We start from the raw sequence: 20,185 nt of genomic DNA on the forward strand, positions 1-20,185 counted from the left end.
CACACTCTTTGCATTTTCTCTTCGATTAATTCGAATTTCTTGAGGTGATCTTGAATTAGGGTTCGAAAAATCCATGTCTAGTCGAATTTTTTCGATTTCATTGTGTTTATACACCCTTAATTAGCTTGTTGATGATCTTATCGCAATTCCTCGCTGTTGTTACATGTTTAATTCGGAATTTGCGCGAGATTCCGCGAATAGGGCTTCTCAGTCGAATTTTTCGATTGCTAGACGGTTTTTATGCTGCCATGCTTTGTCTAACTGCAGTTCTTGCCTACTTGTTGCTGCTGTTATCTGTTTTTCCGTCCCCTATCGCCATTACATGCTGTAAATCATTGGGAATCTTGTACTGTGAGTATTTTTTCGACTGCTAGGAGTCCCACATGCTTTCATATGCGGCTTTCATGCCTCTTAGTCTCCTTTAGCAGTCATTATTTTGTCACTTTATCACCATTCACTTGCTGCCAATTCGAAAATCCAGAGGAATTGTTGGGGTTTTGCTTGCTGTAGAGTCGATTTTTTCGACTTTTAGGGACTTACATGCTGTCACATGCTGGTTAACGCGTTATTTTAGCCACGGTTAGCAGCCGTTCTTTCTTATTTAGTCCCTTGATTTGATTGCAGGATGGATGCTAGTTCTTTGCCTTCTACTAGTACGTCCTCCAGCCCGTCCGTGAGCGAGTCAGTGGTCCCTGCTGTCACCACTACTTCTGCCCTGGTCACCACTACAGTTCCTGCTACTGTTTCTACCCCTGCTAGACCCTTCTCCATGCTGGACAGAGGACTCACACCTCGATTCCCGCAGCCAGGTATGGTGCCACCTAGACCTAACCAGCAGGCTAGCCAGTTAGCCATCACTTCCAGCCCTTCTGAGGCTGATGTTACGGGAGAGGGCGCTCTCACGCCTTTACCGCGGATGCCCACGGTACGTTTTACTTCAGCGGACCACCGGACTCGGTTAGCCGCTTTACTTCGTTGCCCCCTCTCCTCCACCCGTTTCCTTGCACGGACTGACCTAGAGACCTTAGGAATTTATGAGGAGGTCTGTAGTTTGTTGAACGGGACGGGTATGTCGGGTCCCGATCACCATGCGGGAAGGCGCTATTCGTATCCCTACATACGAGTTTTTCAAATCTCTATTCTTTTGACACCGACTCTTACGATGCTGACCACTCCAGCTCTTGCATTCACTTTCGACTCCGTAATGAGTCGCACCACTGGACTTTGGCCAGGTTTGGGCAGGTTTTAGGCCTAGTTACTGACGGTCCCACCGACCCACCTCGGGATCTCCTTCAGCCACTTTGGGCTGCGATTTCTCACACCCCCTTCCCCTCACGGAAGGGAGCTCACGTTCACTTACCTGCCCCCCGTTACTACTTGCGTCTGATAGGAGAGACCATTTTTGGGCGACCTGAGCCCAATAACGTGACCAACACTGAGCTAGCGATTCCCGCGGGGTACCTCAACATTGACTACGGTACCCCGTTTGTTCTAAACATTGCCTATCTAGTAGCTCGGCAAAGATTGGAACGGAATTGGGACTCGGGTCAAGACCGCTGTTGTCTGCGGCGGGCTAGTGACTAGGATTGCCCGCCACCTTTACCCCACTGAGCCTGGACTTACTGCACCCGATAGGATGGCTTACCTTGACCTGGGAGCCATGACCGACTTCGCCTGGTTCCCAAAGGCGAAGGGGAGCGCGAGGACGTGGAAGATTTGTGGTTCCACGTCTGTTACCTTGCCGTGCTCTACCCTTCCTCCACTCTTACCGCTCCCGTCTCGCTGCCGAGGGGCGAGGCCACCTCCACCCACCTACCACCTTACCTTCACCCCTACTTCTTCTTCTAGGAAGAGGAAGCGGGAGGCCGGAGCGACTTCCAGCTCTCAGGCTCAGACTCCGGCCCAGACTCAGACTCAGACTCAGACTGGACCCACACAGACTCCCACACCTACACCTTCACTCACTCCACCTCCTTCCGATCCGGCCTTTCCGGCCAATTTTGTTTGCCCTCCTGTTTTAGGGGCGCCCGAGGTCATGGACGAAGGGCGTCGTGATGCCTTGCTTTTGGATATGTGCAGGTACATTACTGAGATGAGACGGGATATGGCTTTGGCTGTATTCCCGCTCTACGAGTACCACATCCGAGCACGGCGACCGATTCCAGAGGGGTGGCCACATCCCTCCTTCTACCGATACCCAGCGGACGGGTACCCTCCACTACCTTCTGACTCAGAGGAGGCGCCGGAGGAGACACCGGTAGCACGAGAGGTGCGGTTACGGGCTGAGCAGGCGGCACAGCGAGCTGCCAGAGAGGAGGAGAGTGATCCTCCGTTCACACCCGAGGATCAGCCTGGAGATGACGACTGAGTTTCCACCTTGTCTGTTGCTGGTTTGGGGAAGTTCGCTTTTGTATGTACATTACTCTTTTCATTTTTGTCTCCTTTATTTTTATTTTTGCTGGTTGTATACTCCCATCCCCCATCTTTCTGCTGGTGTATGCTGGAGGACAACGAGGGCGTTGTCCGTTTTGGTTTGGGGAGGGTATTGCATCCTTTTGAGTCTGCATCTGCATTTGTTTTGCATTCACGTTTAATTTCTTGCCTGCATTGTTGTTTATTTTCAATAAAAATCAAAAAAATCAAAAAAATTAGAAAAAATTAGAAAAATTTCAAAAATTCAAAAACATTTCACGTTTATTTTTGCATATAGGTCGAGTCGGAACGGTAGATTCCCGTGATGAAATTGCACTATAACTTGTCATATTACTTGAGCCTTGCACTTTTATTGATAGTCTTTAGCCTTGTCATACGCATAATCTACGAATTTCTGTTCAAATATAAGCTGACTGTTTAGACTTGACCAATAAACTGCAAACTACTTAAAAATTAAGTTTTAGAGCCATAATTGGTGACATTCATGACCAGTTCATTAGGAATTTTGAGAGTAGTACTCCTTGCATAGCATGTTTGTCTCATTTGCACATTTATGACATTCAATTTCTCGTCAAATGCACATATTCGGGTTTGTGGTTGGTGTCACATGCAGGGAGAGTCTTGCAAATTCCCCTTCCTTTATATCTTTCACCCACTTAGCTCCACATTAGCCAAAACTTGCCTTTTGACCCATTAGCTACATTCCAAACTAAGCCTGCCTAGTCAAGCTAGTTAGTTTGTCTTTTTGTGGTATGTTTTCCACTGCAGTTTGGCCTGTCATTCTTGTTGGGAGTTGGTGTTTGTATTAAGGAAGGAGAAAAAAAAAAAAAAAAAAAAAAAAAAAAAAAAAAAAAAAAAAAAAAAGCTGGAACGAGAAAGAAAGAAAAATTGTGAAAAAGTTGTACCCTCTTGTCAGAGTTGAGAAGATGTTCGAAGATGTACAATCAAAAGGGGTTGTTTGTTTCAGTTAGTATTTTCAGACGGTGTTTAAAAAAGGGAATTTTGTGACCGTCTGACTCCTCCACTCTTATTCTATATTTTTTGAGGAGATTGTGCTTTGAGTCTAGTGAGTTTTGTGCCAAGTGAAGGGCACTAGTACTTAGTTTTCAGTCAGTTTGAGATCCGGATGGTTTCATTATGGTCCTGTTAGGAACTAGCTTGACGCTTTTACCTCCACATTTCCATAACTTGTTTTGCCTTTTCTCACCTGAGCCTCACTATTCCCATATTATTTGCAAATCCTCGGCTGTGACGGACATTATTGGTTGGAGTTTGTGCGTTAGTACTTGAATTGTCTTTCATTTTTGTTGCATGCATGCTATGTAGGTCGCAGTTAGGTGAGTGACTGTCCTTTCTTCTCCCTTTTACATATTACATTCGCCCTTTGCTTCATGAGAGAAGAGTGACCACGTGAGAGTCCAGTTTTGTTGGTCTTGCAAGGTCGATAGGTCGGCTTTATTTATGAACAAACTTATAATTCGTTTGCGTCTTCGACCGCTTGGCTTTAATCGTTGATTTTTGTTGCATTAATTCGGTTCAAGTAGACAAGTTAAGCTAGCTCTGAGTTATCATTTCCGTTCCATTAGTTTAGTTTTGAGTTTACTCGAGGGCGAGTAAAGGTTTGGTTTGAGGAGATTTGATACGTGCTTAATGTATAGTCTTTTTGGCCTATTTCAGCACGTATTTCTATGCATTTCTATACTATTTTTATAGTATTTTGCCCCGAATTGGCTACTTTGGTGTATTTTGTCCTTTTTGTAGGAATGATCGCGAAAGTGGTGGAACCATACTCCTTTTAGTCCTTTTTGCATGCATTTAGAGGAGACGGGATTGTCCCAGAGTGAGTTACTGCACTTGGAAGCGTCATGGCACGCACTACGAGGCACTTGGGTGAAGACGTGAGCTGAACTGAAGATAAAAGTACTCGATCGAGCTATCCCTTGGTCGATCGAGTGATTTCTAGACCCCCTGGTACTCGATCGAGCTATCCCTTAGTCGATCGAGTAAGCTGCACATGACCAAGTCCTCGATCGAGTAAGAAGCTGGTCGATCGAGGGACTTCTGCTGAGATGATGGTCGATCGAGTGGTTTAACCCACTCGATCGAGAGGTTTTCGACGTCATGGGCTTTAATCAGTCCATGCTTTACTTATTTCCGCGTAAACTTTTGGTTGTTTTGGCTATTTAACCTATGATTTACTAGGTTAATAGCATCTCCTTTTTATTATCTTTTACACTAGAAAACTAAAAAACCCTTAGTACGTAGCTTTGCCTTCACTGTTACTTTTATTTTCGGATTATTGGCTGCTCGGATTCAGTGTTCTTTACGCCGGATTCGCTCAGATTGTAATCTTTCCTTTCTCTTTATTATTAATAATCACTTGTTGCTTTTATTTCTTGTTGATGTTATCATTCTTCCTTGCCCTAATTTCCGTTATTGCATTTTATTATTATTTCATTATGTCTTCTCACTGAAATTTATTTGTTTGTTAGATTAATTACGAACATGAGTAGCTAAACCCCTTTCATGTTGGGATTAGGGAATCTGCGGTAGAAAATGACGATGTAGTGAATGAATTAGATGAACTGATAAGAGACTCTGTCACTATAGCAATTTAACTGTAATTCCCGACCTAGTTGAGTGCACGCTTCTATGTCACCCATTAAACTGGCTAAAATTAATCCTTGATCGAAAGATTGGACTAAATAGGCCTGCTATAAACAGTAGACTGCCCTAATGAGGACGAAAGTTAAGTTAGTGGTATTTTAGGATAGGAAGTGGACCGAAAGGACCTTCTAACATCCGTCTCACATTAGTTCGTCTGAGTCATTCACTGCCGAGTTGTTGGGTTACCGTAGTGAACCGAATTCCCGACATGTCTCTCTCTTATTGATAGTTTTAAATTATTTTCCTGCTCTTACTGCTCTCTACTTTATTTCTCTTCCCCTTAATTCTCGTAGTTTAGAAACCAAAAATTCAATCAACACCAATTATTACCATAGGATTAGAATAGACAGCTATAATTACATTTCCTCCCTGTGGATTCGATACTCGACTGCCTCTGCTACATTTTAGTTGAGACCGTTAGGTTTTATCTTTGATAGGGTTGCGATAGCCGTGTCAGATGCTAAAGAGGGACGACTCTTTATCTTTAGTACCTATGTCAAACACCGCTTTTTGCCTTGGTTGACCTAGGTATAAAGTGGATTCGAACGGGTTCCAAGCATTCACAAATGCTTGGTGGCGACTCCGAACATCTCTTGCATCATTTTGAGACCCTTGCCGAGACGAAATCGACCGATCTAAAACGATCCGGTCGAAAGCATTTTTACACCGCCGAGCGTGGCTTTCAAAAGACCGCTACTATGTCCACAGATCGGTTGGGCGTCGCAGGTTGTTGTGTCCACACATGGTATAACTAACCCCTATGCTGGGCTACCCCGAACGTTTAAAATGCTTGATATAGACAAGTTAGATAATGGTTCAGTTTGTGGGTCCTCCCTTAATAATGAAAAATTTGAATTTTAAATTAAATATTTTAATTTGTTCTTTAAGATAATTAAAAAATTTAAGATAACAAAATAGTATATGGGTAAAGTGAGTCAGCCATATTTACATAAAAGGCAAACAATGGATGCAATACTCTCCTCCTACTGAATCTAGCTGGATATGGAGGAAAATATGCGCTATCAAAAAAGAATTATCTCTTGGTCTTATCAATGGGAAATGTTGCTTTCAATCAAATGGGTACTCTACTGCAGGATGTTATTCTTGGCTTCAGGATCGACACCTAAAAGTCAGATGGACTAAGATGGTCTGGAGTAATTGGACTATCTCAAAGCATTCCGTTCTATCATGGTTAGCCATACATGAATCCCTTAACACTAAATCAAAATTAAAAAGGATAGGAGTTTGTGATGAGGCAATCTGTTGCCTCTATGGGAACATCAAGAAATGCATGAGCATCTCTTTGTGAAATATGTGTATAGTTCAAACGTCATAAAGGAATTAAACACCCGGATGGATCTTCACATACTTATCACCAAGATGTTAGATTGGTGCATAGGAAGAAGAGGGTATAAACTTCAAATAGGGATCCAAACTATGGTGACTGCTACTGCCATGTACCATATACGGTACCAACGGAATAGAGCTCGTGTAGAGGGCGTACTGGACAGGCCGAGAAAGGTTGTTAAGTGTATCATTAAGGATGCTAATCAACGAATAAGCGATCGGATCAGGCTTCCACTTAAGAATAAGGATGCGAGGTGGATCCATAACAGGAAGGTGTTATCTTTCAGGGGGATTATGAATGTCGAAGCTGACAAAGGTAGGAGATGACATGCGATATGGGAGATTATTTAAAAGATGATGTGCCTTTTAGGTTGTTGGAAGTATTGATTCAAAAGAAGCTATTTTCCATCCCACATTGGTAGAATAGGTTGGAGTTTTATGGTTTATAAGTGATCACTTTAGTTGCACTACTAATAGGTGTAGTAGAAGGGACACCTTTTGGATGTGAGATCACTTATTCTCTATATTTTTTGCACACTTTACAAAAAATAAATGCAGAGTCTTCTATAATGATTACTGCGATTTCTAAACTGATTGTCCAGTCTTCTATACTGACTTTTGAGGATTTTCTAAACTGATTGTGCAGTCTTCCAAAAACTATTTATGAGACACAATAAATTTCCTTCTGGATCCTTCATACCTCTCTCTCCTATAAAAAATGTGTGGATTTCTTATTTCAGAACACATAAAAATTCAGTCTCTCTTCCCTCTCGAAAAAATCGTCTCTATCTCTTAGTCAATATCCATGAATCTCGAAAAGAGGATAGCGGCATCTAAAATGCATATACGAACTCAATTTATTATTTCAGGATAGGAAAGAAAAAAAAAAAATTCTTTTTCTCAATTTCGATTATAACAACAATTTTTCCAAGTAGTTCTCATTCTGAGTCTTTGTCGTACACGTTAAACTTGGACGTCATGTAACCCTGGGGGTTGGTTACCAAGAGGCCGTGTGTATCGAGCGGGGCAAATTCAACTTTAGGGCAGTGATGGTCATCACGCCACGACAAATTTCTCCTATGGTCCGTAAGTTTTATTGTTCATTATTTTCGTAATAGTCATACCGCCTATAGTCTAAAGTTGAATTTCGAAATTTTTCTTGCTCGTTAAATTTTTATTGAAGGCGATATGGCTGTGTATATTTCTACTGTTTCTTCAGCAAAAGTCGAATGTTTCTTATAACATCTTAGCTATCATAGAATATCACGTTCGCTGCGGTAGATACATTACATTCTTACAATTTTGCATATACATTAATAGTTTTCTATAAGTGAAGTATACGTACATATGATTTTTTTAATCTACAAGTTATTTATATTAAGGGATAATGATGGGATAAGTTATTTTTGCATCATAAATAGATAAGTAAGGTATATTAGACCTTTAATCAGGCCGTGCATTTGTGTTGGCAAAAAGGAATTTTTCTAGCCAAACCTAGATTCTAAGCCAGTGTATTTATTGCTTTTCTTTTACTAAAATGCTTGGACATGTATATATGAATATATCAATTCAAAGGGTAAAGAATGAGTTTTTCCAAGACTAAATCATGTGTGAAATTCTCGTATGTATCTCTACATATTTGTGTATGATTTCGTGAATGTTATATTATGTTATCACTTATGTATGACGTGACAACAAGTGGGGGAAGTAGTATTTTTTTAGCAAACCTTGAAAAGTTGTGGTTTCTCTGTACGTTGTGAAAAATGCTTCCCTTATGTGATATACTTGGAAATATATGGAGCGTGTTAAAGAAAAATATTGTATGGTTTTATGTAATACAAAATTGGATCTTATATAATTTGTTATGTATAGGTTGTTATGACAATGAATAATTTGGCATCTTGGTTTATGATGTTAATAATTTCCTATATGACAATATTGATCTTTGGTGACATGTTTCAGAAAAGGTAATTTTTTTTCATCATCTTATGTCATCTTGAATGTTAGCCTTGAGCATATAATATTGGCCACTATCACTACTTGAAATTTTGTAGTTGAGGTGAATGTTTTACAAAATTTATTTGAGATTACATTGTCAATTTGTATGACCGTTAATTGATTGGTTTAAAAGCATTTCCTTAGTTACGGCTTTTGGTAAATTGTGGATTGTGGGAGAGTCTAGTGAAGGTATGACTTCCTTTAACTTTGTCGTAAGACAATTGAGTTTTAGTGTTGAAATGGTGATAATGGCAATTACATGGAATTGATTGATAGTTCGATCTGAATACTCTGATATTGTGATTGTATAAAATTGTTTCTTTAACGGAATGTGGTGATGATTGGAACACTAATATATGAGCTGATAATTAAGATGTATACAGTTTATACATGACAAAATGAAATTTGGTGGAAAGGTTGTTGCATTCTTATATATGATGTTTGTATGCGTTATGAGAGATATGATATAGCTTATGTCGATGTTATAGGTGATGAACACCATTGTTTTTTGTAAGCTAATCCATTAAAATAATTATAGAATTTGGGATTGAGTTTGCAATTTAATTGAATGTCGAATAATTATGATATTTATTTGACTTAGGAAAACGGTGTCTTTTATAATGCTATATCATGCAAGTTATAGATGCATAGTTACAATGTTGAATATGTAATGGAGTATGAATATATTGAGAAGAATTTGCAGGATAAAAAGCTTAATGGCTAAGTGGTTATATTCCTTTGTCGGAATATTTTGGCTCCATTAACTATCATGCATCATAATCTGAAGCATCCGGTTTTTTTGGCAGATTATCAAGAGTGATGGATAATCTGATCGGATAATGTGTTCACAAAGGTTGTGAATGGTAAGTGGATATTGAGATCCCTTAAACAATGTGAGAGTATGTATGTACGTAAATTGTGAAGACGATATTGAGATCCTCCTACCACCAATGGCCATGGTAGAAATTGGTGCTGGTGTGGCAGTACATGGAATGGGTTTAAAGCCTATTGGGAGTGAATTGTGACGGGGCTTCCCAACTTGGGGTTAACCAAGTTCAATGGGTCAAACGAAATCACGAGTATCTCATATTGTGATACTACTACCATTCCTATTTTAATAAAAAAGTGATGTAGTATTCTATTTTATATTGTGTTATATCTGTCATGTGAGAAAGGTTGGGCTATGCTCTTAATAAGTTCATAGTCTTTTTTCTTTAGGGGTGGTTTGTGACAGTAAAACTTGATGGACTTATCTATGTGAACGTGGGGGAAATGCCCTACCCCCTATGAGGTCCTTAGGCTTTAGGACCTCTAGAGAGTTCACGAGATCCCAGGCATGCGAGGACGAACGCAGATTCAAATCCAAGTTTGTGCGCAGTTATCTGTTACAAACCACCGTGTAGAGTCCAATGCCAAGAGAAACTCGATACCGCTGTAGCAGGTAATTGTATGCACTAGGTGACAAGTCAATTCCCCAGCAACATAGTCATCTTAAGACTTACGTTCCGTTGCCTTATATCAGCTAATTCTTTTCTTCTTTTGAATCATGTGGGGGATTGTTGGAAGTATTGCTTCAAAAGAAGCTATTTTCCATCCCATATTGGTAGAATAGTTTAGAGTTTTATGGTTTATAAGTGATCAATTTAGTTGCACTACTAATAGGTGTAGTAGTGAAGGGGCGCCTTTAGGATGTGAGATCACTTATTCTCTATATTTTTTGCACAATTGCCGAAAACTGAATGCGTAGTCTTCTATAATGATTAAGACAATTTCTAAACTGATTGTGCAGTCTTCCAAAAACTATTTACGAGACACAATAAATTGCCTTCTGGATCCTTCATACCTCTGCTATAAATAGTGTGCGGATTTCTTAATTCAGAACACACAAAAATTCAGTCTCTCTTCTTCTCTCTCAAAAATCGTCTATATCTCTTAGCTGATATCTAGCAATGTTTTGCAAGTAGTTCTCATTTTGAGTCTTTGTCGTACACCTTAGACTTGGACGTCGTGTAACAATAAAGCAATCGGATACAAATGCAAGTAATGACAAATGAGCCACTACCAAACATACACATTATTGAAACTGAGTAGGATAAACCTACATTTTAGCAATCCCGCTAAACAATAAAGCAATCGGATACAAATGTGATCCTCCATAAAGTTGGCACTTAATTACGATAATTAAATAAAATTACTAACTAATCTAATTAACTTAAATACGAATTCAATTAAACAAAACCCGTCTTAAACTACCCAAAATACTCGACATATACCTACCAACCATTACCAAAACAACCACCACTGTGGGCCACCACCACCATGGTGGTCACGACTTTGTGCCACAGCACCCACGTGCCACCAAACAACGACCAGCAGCAACGACAACCGTAGCAACAACAATAACACGACACAAAAACGCCAACACAACACACAAGACACACTCCCTCTAACACCACCATACCACCACCCCCGTGGGCCACCACCACAACGATGGTCACAGCATGACCCAACACCTGAGCCACCACCAGCCGAGCACATCAACACCGGCAACACACAAACATATTCGACCACAACAACCACCCACACGACATAGACACACACAGCCCGTGTACCCTCCTTTAACCCCATTTGCACCACCAACCGCCACCCATTCCACCACCCATGATCACCACTCAACTCCCCTCACCACCCATGACACAACCACCCCCTAACCAGCCCTGGTCACCCACAAGTCGAGGGTTAAAATCTAGCCTCAAAACTGAGTCACTGTAACACCCCAAGAGTTTGAGAGGAAACGTTGTCCAACATCGGGTGTTTATAAAGGATTCCACCCACCACTTAGTAACAAGGTCTTGTACTTTTGGGCTTAAGTGAGAACAAATAATGGGCCTAAAGGTACACATTCCATCTTGTTGGGATTGTGTTACGACGGTGGTGGGTTGGGTTGTTATAAATGGTATTAGAGCAACCCTGCGACCGTGTGGTAAGCATGTGGTCAGGAGTACTATGGTCACCCACCTAGCGGGAGAGGATTCTTGGCTTGGCTGCGGTCAAGTTCGAGGCACAACGAGGACGTTGTGTTCTTTAAGTGGGGGAGTTTGTAATACCCCAAGAGTTTAAGAGGAAAAGTTGTCCCACATCGGGTGTTTATAAAGGATTTCACCCACCACTTAGTAACAAGGTCTTGTACTTTTGGGCTTAAGTGATGACAAATAATGAGCCCAAAGGTACACATTCCATATTATTGGGATTGTGTTACAACGGTGGTGGGTTGGGTTGTAATAGTCACACAAACAACAAATACAAGCCCCAAATCTATTCGGGCAAACCCGTTTTAGAGTGCTCAACGATGGTCAAATGACGGGTCAACTACGGCTAGAGGTGAATCGGGGTCAAGGCGGGTTAACGGTATAAATAATTAATATATAAGCTAGTATAAGACAGTCTTATCTTACCATCTCGAGGCGGAGGGATAAAATCATCTAGTTTCTCTTCCTCTCTTGTCATTTGTGTGGTGGAGTTTTTGATGTGATGAATGGATAAGGTGAGGTGGAGTTATATATAAGGGTAGGATGGTAGTATAAGTGGTTATATATATATATATATATATATATATATATATATATATATATATATATATATATATATATATATATATATATATATATATATATATCGTATATTATAATAATAGTAATAATTATTATTATTATTATCATTACTAACTTATTATTATTATTGTTATTATTATTATTATTATTATTATTTTATTATTCCGTCTTATACATAATTCATAAAATATATTATTATAAAATACGGGGTATTACAGTGTGTGTAATGAGTATACAAGCTGCAATAAAGTTGAAATAAAATGGGCCTTATCATGCGTATTTGTAAATTTTCGGATCGAATGCGGAAATTTTCAAGTATTATCAGAGATGTGAGATTAGATATTCATATTTGTTTGAGAAATTAACAATTAAATATAATTCATGAGACCAATAAAATTGCTGACTTATGACCTTTATTGGACATTCTTATCCAATTTTTTCCAAACGGGTTGAAAGTCTATGATTGCAACTTACCTCACACATCAAAAAAAAAGATGAAATAAGTTAAGATCAATAAGTATAATTTTGTTAGCATAAAAAAAAAAAGAAAAAAAAAAAAGTTGCGTGGAAGAAGTGGCTACCAATCCCCACAAGGCACAAGTTGGTGAGAAAGGGAATCAAAGATTCAACAAGAAGTACTTGTATACACGCTGCTTACATATCAACCATCCAAAACACAGAATCTTAACATCATCGTATCACATCACAACAGCAGTTGAAACCTTCCAAAAAAGAAGTACGAAAATACCCCTTAAAAAAACTCCTACAATTCTACAAATACTACTACTTCTATATATAGCTACATGAACGTCGTTAACAATACAACCCTCAACTTTTGTACACACTCTTCGTTCTCCTTGATACTTTCAATGATGATACGCATACGCTACACTGCGGGTGCACCCGTTATCCTTCTCCTCCTTCTTAGCTCGCTTGTTAATAGCCGTCATATTATCGGTGATGATTTGATTAAGTTACCTTCTGATCATAATTCAATACTTGAAATTGCTTTTCCTAAAAGTAACGATGTTGATGATGATATTATTGGGACTAAATGGGCTATTCTTATTGCTGGTTCTAATGGTTACTGGAATTATAGACACCAGGTTTTTCCTTTTATTTTATTAATTATAATTATCGAGTATTTCTTTTAATAATGGTTTCATATTAATCTTGATTCTTGTCTAAGGGTAGTTGTTTTTCGGTAGTCCGGTTATTTGTTACCTACTCCCTCATATTCATTAAGATCTTCCACAATTTCGAAAATGGCAAATTCACTAACTTCTTCCACTTTCCTTATTAGTCTATTATTTGTGGTTTTTATGACTTGTGACCTCACATTCTCTCTCTTATTTTTATTTTCTTCCATTTTCCACCACAAATCTCCTTCCTCTTAAAAACTCCCCAAAAAGTAATGTGGAAGATCATAGTGAATAAGAGGGAGTATATTATTATACACATTTCTTTGATTCCAGAATTTCTCCAAGGAACGAGTATACTATTGGTAAATAAATGAGTGAGCATATGCAGTAATATGGAAGAATGTAAAAGCTAGCTTAATCAATTTTACAAGTCACATAACTCACGTTCTCAACCCAAGGGTTATATGGAACGTTGTAACTTGTTAAGCAAACATGATCAGCTTCACAAGCCACATCTCCTTTAAACTTGGATATTGTCCACTACGTCTTTAGCTCTACCAGTGGTTCAGACGTTGAGACCGAGAGCTTTAGAAAGACAAACTATAATAACTTGGACTCATCCTCTCATTACTATCTATCTACCTTATGTTCTACGGAGTACTTTCTTCTCTCACAACAGGTTAAAATATTGTATATTATACTTGAGTCACTTGCCTTCCAACACAGCCCATATATATATATATATATATATATATATATATATATTGTGAGAGGGTAAAGTGAGAAGGTCAAAGAGGAGGTGGATAGGAACCCGGTCATAAAAGATAACTATTCGGATGTTCTCATCAGTTTAAACTTTGCGTAAAGGTGAGTCACTACTCACTACATGTATTAAAAGTCTTCAACTTAAAAATAAGATGACTTTAATCATTGATGTTTCTACGGAGTACATTTTTATTCGGATTTTAAATATTTATTTGATTGTTCGTGGAGAAAGTATTTTGTCCAGATACTTTCACTCCTCTGTTTCGTCTACATATCTCTGTCTCAGTTGTCACGTAAAGTATATTTGTTACTGAGTAATAGGTAAGAAAATGACCTGAACTATGCTTTTTTTTTCCAAATAAGGACCCCAACTTTCAAATTGTACAGTTAAGGACCTCAAGGTTAAATTTAACCGCAATTACACAAACAATATATAACTGTTAGACATTTGTTTGTGAGATACTCCTCCATTCTCCACTTTACAAGTATTCTATTTCCGTCCATTCAACTCCACTTTATAGGTTTCCTTATTTGGACATGTAAAAGACTTTTCTATCCTTATTGAAAATCTATATTTACAAAAAATGTCATTCATACCCCACACAAATCCACCATAAAACTCACCTTTATATTTTTTTAATATCTTTAACCCCACCATTCTCTTCCCCTATGTACTTTTAATAGTTTTTTTAATCCGTTTCTTAATACCCGCGCAAAGAGCATAGTTGCAAATTGGAGTTGAATGGAGGGAGTATATCTTAGATGAAAAAAAAAAAAAATCTTAACTATTGTTTCATGAACGGTGAATAAACAATTCATGCTTTAAAAATGGAGTCAAAATATAGAGTAGTTTGTAGTTTTGTTCATGAATATGCTCAAATAACTCCCCAAATCTGTTTGCCTAGTTTCAAATATAAAATAAAAATTTGGGAGCAGCTGCTAATAACCTTTGTGATGAACGACGATGCTCCCGGTTCCAGTCATATTCCACAAATACAAACATGTGAGAAGACTTTATATATACTCAGTATTAGACTTACTGTTAGTATAAAGCCAAAGTAAGCTTATGCAAACCAAAATCAAGCTCTCGTTAAAATAAGTCTTACAAAATAAAATTGTTAAATACTCCCATCTAAAATCAATGAAAACATATACAGCCCACATTTGACTAATTATCCTACTCCACCTATAATTTAGACCTTATTGTATGCTAAACATATATAACTAACCCTAACAGATTTATTAGGCATGAGTTTGTGCATATTTGATTATAAAAGCAAGTACAACTATTGTTACATAACATCATAATGTTAATTGATAGCAAAGAGATGAAAAAAATTAAGCAAATTCAATTATTGATAAAAAAGAAGCTTATACCATAAAAAATTCAGATAGATTAAACATCACAAGAAGGAATTTGAATTGAACAATTAAAAGATATCACTTGTTACTCTATCACCTAATCACCAAATGAGTTTTTCAGAATTTTTTTTATTTTTAGATTTAGATGCCCCTTTTCGTTTGTCCTTTATGGAGATTTGTAGAAGATGATCACATGAGCAATATTTTAAAGTTTGTTCTTTTTTTCTTTTTTTTATAATTAAAAATTTATACTTGCATAATTAACTGACGCCAGCATTCTTGTGGGTCCCAACTACAATTACGCATAATAGTTAACGGCGTTACCTTTTTCAAGTCCTTAACCGTATAATTTGAAAGATTAGTCCCTTATCTGTAAAAAACTGTATAGTTCAACTCCTTGTCTTACCTATTACTCTTTGTTACTTTATTAGTTGATACTTACCGGTCCAAAGTTTTTGTTTTTGTTGAAAGAAATCAAGTACTTACTCCTATTGGTGGCAATCGGGTTGTTCGGTTCGGGTAAGGTCATGTCGGGTTCGAGTCATAACGGGTTATGACTACAATCAGGTCGATTTTGGGTCGCTTATAGATCGGTTTAGTTAGGTCAATTCTTAGCTTGGGTTCAAATCATTGTCAGGTCAAGTCATTTAGATAGATTTTAGGCGGGTAAGGTATCCTCTTTTCAATTGCCACTATTTTGGAGTTTTCTTTCATTATCCTCTTGTCAGTTGCCACTATTTTTGTTTTTGTTTTTTTTTTTTTTTTTTTTTTTGTACAAATTATCCAATTGGCTATTGACATCGACTTTACTTTTGTGGTTGAGATTAATGGGTGACAACTGACAAGTGGAAAATTAGTGCGGATGCTTAAATTACCAGTGGGAAACCTTTTTCAATATAAAAAATGTAAACAAAAGAGTGAAACACTCAAAAATTAGATTGGTAAACAAATGACGGAGGGACTAGGGAGTACAAATCAGCATTCTTACTGATCTTGGATAAATTTCTGTACAGGCTGATGTTTGTCATGCATACCAATTGTTGAAGAAAGGCGGTCTAAAGGACGAAAACATCATCGTTTTCATGTACGATGACATTGCTTACAACGAGGAGAACCCAAGACCCGGAGTCATCATTAACAATCCATTGGGAAGTGACGTCTATGCAGGAGTTCCCAAGGTCAGTTTAATTAATAATCGTATCACCCCTTTCTTTGTATTGTCTTCTCTATATTGTGATCAATAATACTTCTGGTCGACTTGTTGCGTATGGCAGGATTATACCGGAGAAGATGTCACTGTTGATAACTTTTTTGCGGTCTTACTAGGAAATAAAACAGCTACAACTGGCGGTAGTGGCAAGGTTGTTGACAGCGGTCCTAACGATCATGTATTCATTTTTTACTCTGATCATGGTGGTCCTGGTGTGATCGGTTAGTTTCTTGATCCTTAACCAGTTAAGTTATTGTGGATGATAGTCGTGACCTGGGTGGGTTTCGATCTTGAAAGCTTTCCCCGTGTGTCTCCTTTTCCACCCAGAAAGAGAATCTTGCTATTGCACATGTATATATGTGGGATGTGTACATCTCATAGATTTCTGTAAATCAAAGGATATTTCTTACGTGCAAATTCAATTCATCTAGAAACACTCAATTCAGTTCAGTTTAATTTAAATATGTAGGACTTCCCAACAATGTGTCTCGATGAATTCTTCTTTTAATTTTAATCGTGTCTAAATCGCTCTGAAACGTTCGTGTTTCATCAGGTATGCCTACTTATCCATACCTTTATGCTGATGATCTGATAGACACCCTGAAGAAGAAACATGCTTTAGGAGCTTACAAGAGCTTGGTAAGAATCCTTAAACCACCTACCAAGAAAACTTGGTAAGACGTCCTTATCTAACATGATCTGTAACTCTGTCACTTCAGGTGTTCTATTTGGAATCCTGCGAATCTGGCAGCATGTTTGAGGGCATTCTACCTGATGGTCTTAACATCTACGCCACCACTGCTTCAAACGCTTGGGAAAGTAGTTGGGGAACCTACTGTCCTGGCGAGGATCACGTCCCTCCAGAGTATGACACTTGTTTGGGTGATTTGTATAGTGTTTCTTGGATGGAAGACAGGTATATACAAGAAACGCTTTTGTTACTCCATTACCCATTCTTCTTTGAATATCATTGTGTTACCTATCATTATAGTAAATGGCGTCGTTATTAAAATGTTCACTTGATAGTTGGTAAGTAGACTTGCCAAAAACTAACCTCGGACTAATTACAGTGAAAAACGCAACTTGGAAGCAGAAACCTTGAAGCAGCAGTATGAGCTGGTAAGTATGACGTAATATGATATGGATTTGCAATGACTTATGATGGGTTAAATTATGGATTTTACTCATTGACAGAGGTGGTTGTTATATCATGGTGCCTCAGGTAAAGAAAAGAACAGGATCAGACGTGTTCTATGGATCAAATGTAATGCAGTATGGTGATGTGGATCTAAACAAAGAAAAGGTTTATGTATTTATGGGCACAAACCCTGCTAATGATAACATTACCCGAGTTGATGATAACTCCCTTCATTCTAGTTCTTCTGTAGCTGTTAACCAACGTGATGCCGATCTCCTCCATTTCTGGCATAAGGTTCGCTATTCTTTATTTGTACATTGTCTTGTTTCAAATCAGCAAAAGTTTATTATTTTTATGTTAGAAATAGTATGGAAACAAGAGTGCCGACAATTCCATTATAAGTCATCTAAAAACAGGCCTTTGTGTTTTCAACACATGGGTAATGCTATCCGGATAGTCTGGTTTTCCAGGAGTTTAGAATTCGGCAATTTGGGGTTATGAATATAATGTATACTAAATACTAGGCCGAGTTTTTGTTGTGGACTTATCAGTAAAAATAGGTCTTCTATGTTTTCAACATCTGACACTACTAACCCTAGACTCGAGATCTTTGAGCACTTGGAAATATTGTTGTTTGCTTGATAAATCTTCTTCTAACATTCACACAGCAATATTCTGATGAATACCTGCTTTTCAAATTCTTTTGTTATAGCTCCGCAAGGCTCCTGAAGGCTCTCCAAGAAAGGTTGAAGCTCAGAAGAAGTTTGCAGAGGCAATATCGCACAGAGTTCACTTAGATGACAGCATTGAACTGATTGCCAAACTCCTTTTTGGAATCGAAAAGGGTTCAGAAATGCTGCAGATTATTCGACCTGCAGGAGAACCTCTTGTTGATGACTGGAAACGCCTCAAAGCACTTGTATGTCTTTTATATTTGTCTCCAAATTTTAACCTTCGATTTTATTTTATTTTTGCTGTGAAATGAGCCATAAGGGCTGTTCGACACTGATGAGTTTAATGGCAGTCAACAAACAAATTTATTTCCAACAGCTAGACAGTCATTCTATAGGAGAATGAAAATAAAAGTTCACTTCACGGAAGTAACACATTTAAAGTTTACTAGTAATATGCTTCACTGGCAAGGCAGCCATTACTTGTAGTTTCTGTAAGAATTTTAGTAGTGCCATCTCCCATTTCATGGCATTGAACTTTCTCTGTTTATTCTTTGTTCAACTCTTTAATCAGGTAAGAACATTTGAGGTACATTGCGGATCTCTATCACAATATGGAATGAAGCACATGAGGTCTTTTGCGAACATTTGCAATGCCGGGATAACACCAGAGCACATGGCCACAGCTTCAGAACAGGCTTGCCCCAGCATTCCAGCCAACCCTTGGAGCTATCTGCACAGGGGATTTAGTGCTTGATAACTCAGCCCTACATATAAGATTTAGCTCTTAAACTTTCAATCAGTATTCAGTATGCGATGCCTAATTACGATATTTTGTCGCCACTCTGTCTATATTTATCAGAGGTCCAGGTGCTTGTATATATGTTGTACGCTGCTTTTAATTGAATACTACCCACGTATAGGACACGGACAAAGGGTCGCTCTCTGTAAATTTGACACAACCTCATGCCAGAAATATGAATTATGTTTATATAGGAAGTCTATGTAATGGATGTATATATGTACAATTGCATCATATCATATCATCATATATTATATTAAAACAATAACCGTCAGCCCCGTTGATCGGCACGTGTCACTACTCCTTCAAACGCCATGTGTCATTCTCTATTTTTTTTTTTAAAAAATATATATAAATATATGCTCGGACCGGTAAAAAATATCACGTCATTTCAGTCAATATAGTCCATGTTTATAGCAATTGATTCATTGACTTTCCGAATTTATGGATTTAGTGTAAGTAATTAACTAATTAATTGATAATTGATTGGTTATGCAATAATTATAATTTTGGCAAACTGATTTAGATACCATTTTGAATTCAAAAGTGATATGCTTTCCGTTTTCAATGGCATATCTTCTTGAATATTTACTTTAAAAAGTCAAACAATGATATCTCCTTAAATATTTAATCATCTCCTTAAATGATTCATTGAAGATATTTCCCCCTTAATTTCGTGGAATCAATTAATTTTATGGTAATTATATAGTGTATATTTAATAAAGTTTCCCTAAAAAATTAGTTGTTTCGGGAAGAAAAAAATTGTCATATATGTGATCTAACACAAAACTATGAGAAGAAATTTATCAATGCCTAATACCTTTGCAATTGTTGATATAAATCACAATTCAAAGTTCAATCTATTCCTGAACTATGTCAATGAGCATATATTTGGAATAAATAATATGCATTAAAGTCTCCATACCAACTTTTAGATCATTGACTCAAGTTGTGCAGGTTATTTCATATTCATAACTTAATTTTCTTGATTTATAGAAATATATTTGCTATATAATCCGTATATAGGATGGAATTATAT

At 37.8% G+C, this 20,185-nt stretch overlaps 1 protein-coding gene across 1 annotated transcript; it reads left to right on the plus strand.

Annotated features, from left to right (window-relative positions):
• The first annotated feature begins 12,777 nt into the window (after positions 1–12,777).
• LOC141600182 (vacuolar-processing enzyme-like) lies at positions 12,778–19,411 on the plus strand. Its single transcript, XM_074420363.1, has 9 exons — positions 12,778–13,162; positions 16,339–16,503; positions 16,600–16,756; positions 17,089–17,174; positions 17,255–17,451; positions 17,606–17,654; positions 17,758–17,967; positions 18,386–18,592; positions 18,919–19,411. Exons 1-9 carry the CDS (start codon positions 12,860–12,862, stop codon positions 19,099–19,101), a joined length of 1,557 nt encoding a protein of 518 aa, XP_074276464.1. The 5' UTR covers positions 12,778–12,859; the 3' UTR covers positions 19,102–19,411.
• Positions 19,412–20,185: the final 774 nt, after the last annotated feature.

This window comes from Silene latifolia, chromosome 9 (assembly GCF_048544455.1).
Source record: "Silene latifolia isolate original U9 population chromosome 9, ASM4854445v1, whole genome shotgun sequence".
NCBI classification, from domain to species: Eukaryota; Viridiplantae; Streptophyta; class Magnoliopsida; order Caryophyllales; family Caryophyllaceae; genus Silene; species Silene latifolia.

Excerpts from the sequence above, each read along its gene's own strand:
- LOC141600182 (XM_074420363.1), top strand. The coding sequence starts at position 12,860 with ATGAACGTCGTTAACAATACAACCCTCAACTTTTGTACACACTCTTCG. Across the intron at positions 17,655-17,757 it reads TGAAGCAGCAGTATGAGCTG|GTAAAGAAAAGAACAGGATC; the intron begins GTAAGTATGACG and ends ATGGTGCCTCAG. Across the intron at positions 18,593-18,918 it reads GGAAACGCCTCAAAGCACTT|GTAAGAACATTTGAGGTACA; the intron begins GTATGTCTTTTA and ends CTCTTTAATCAG.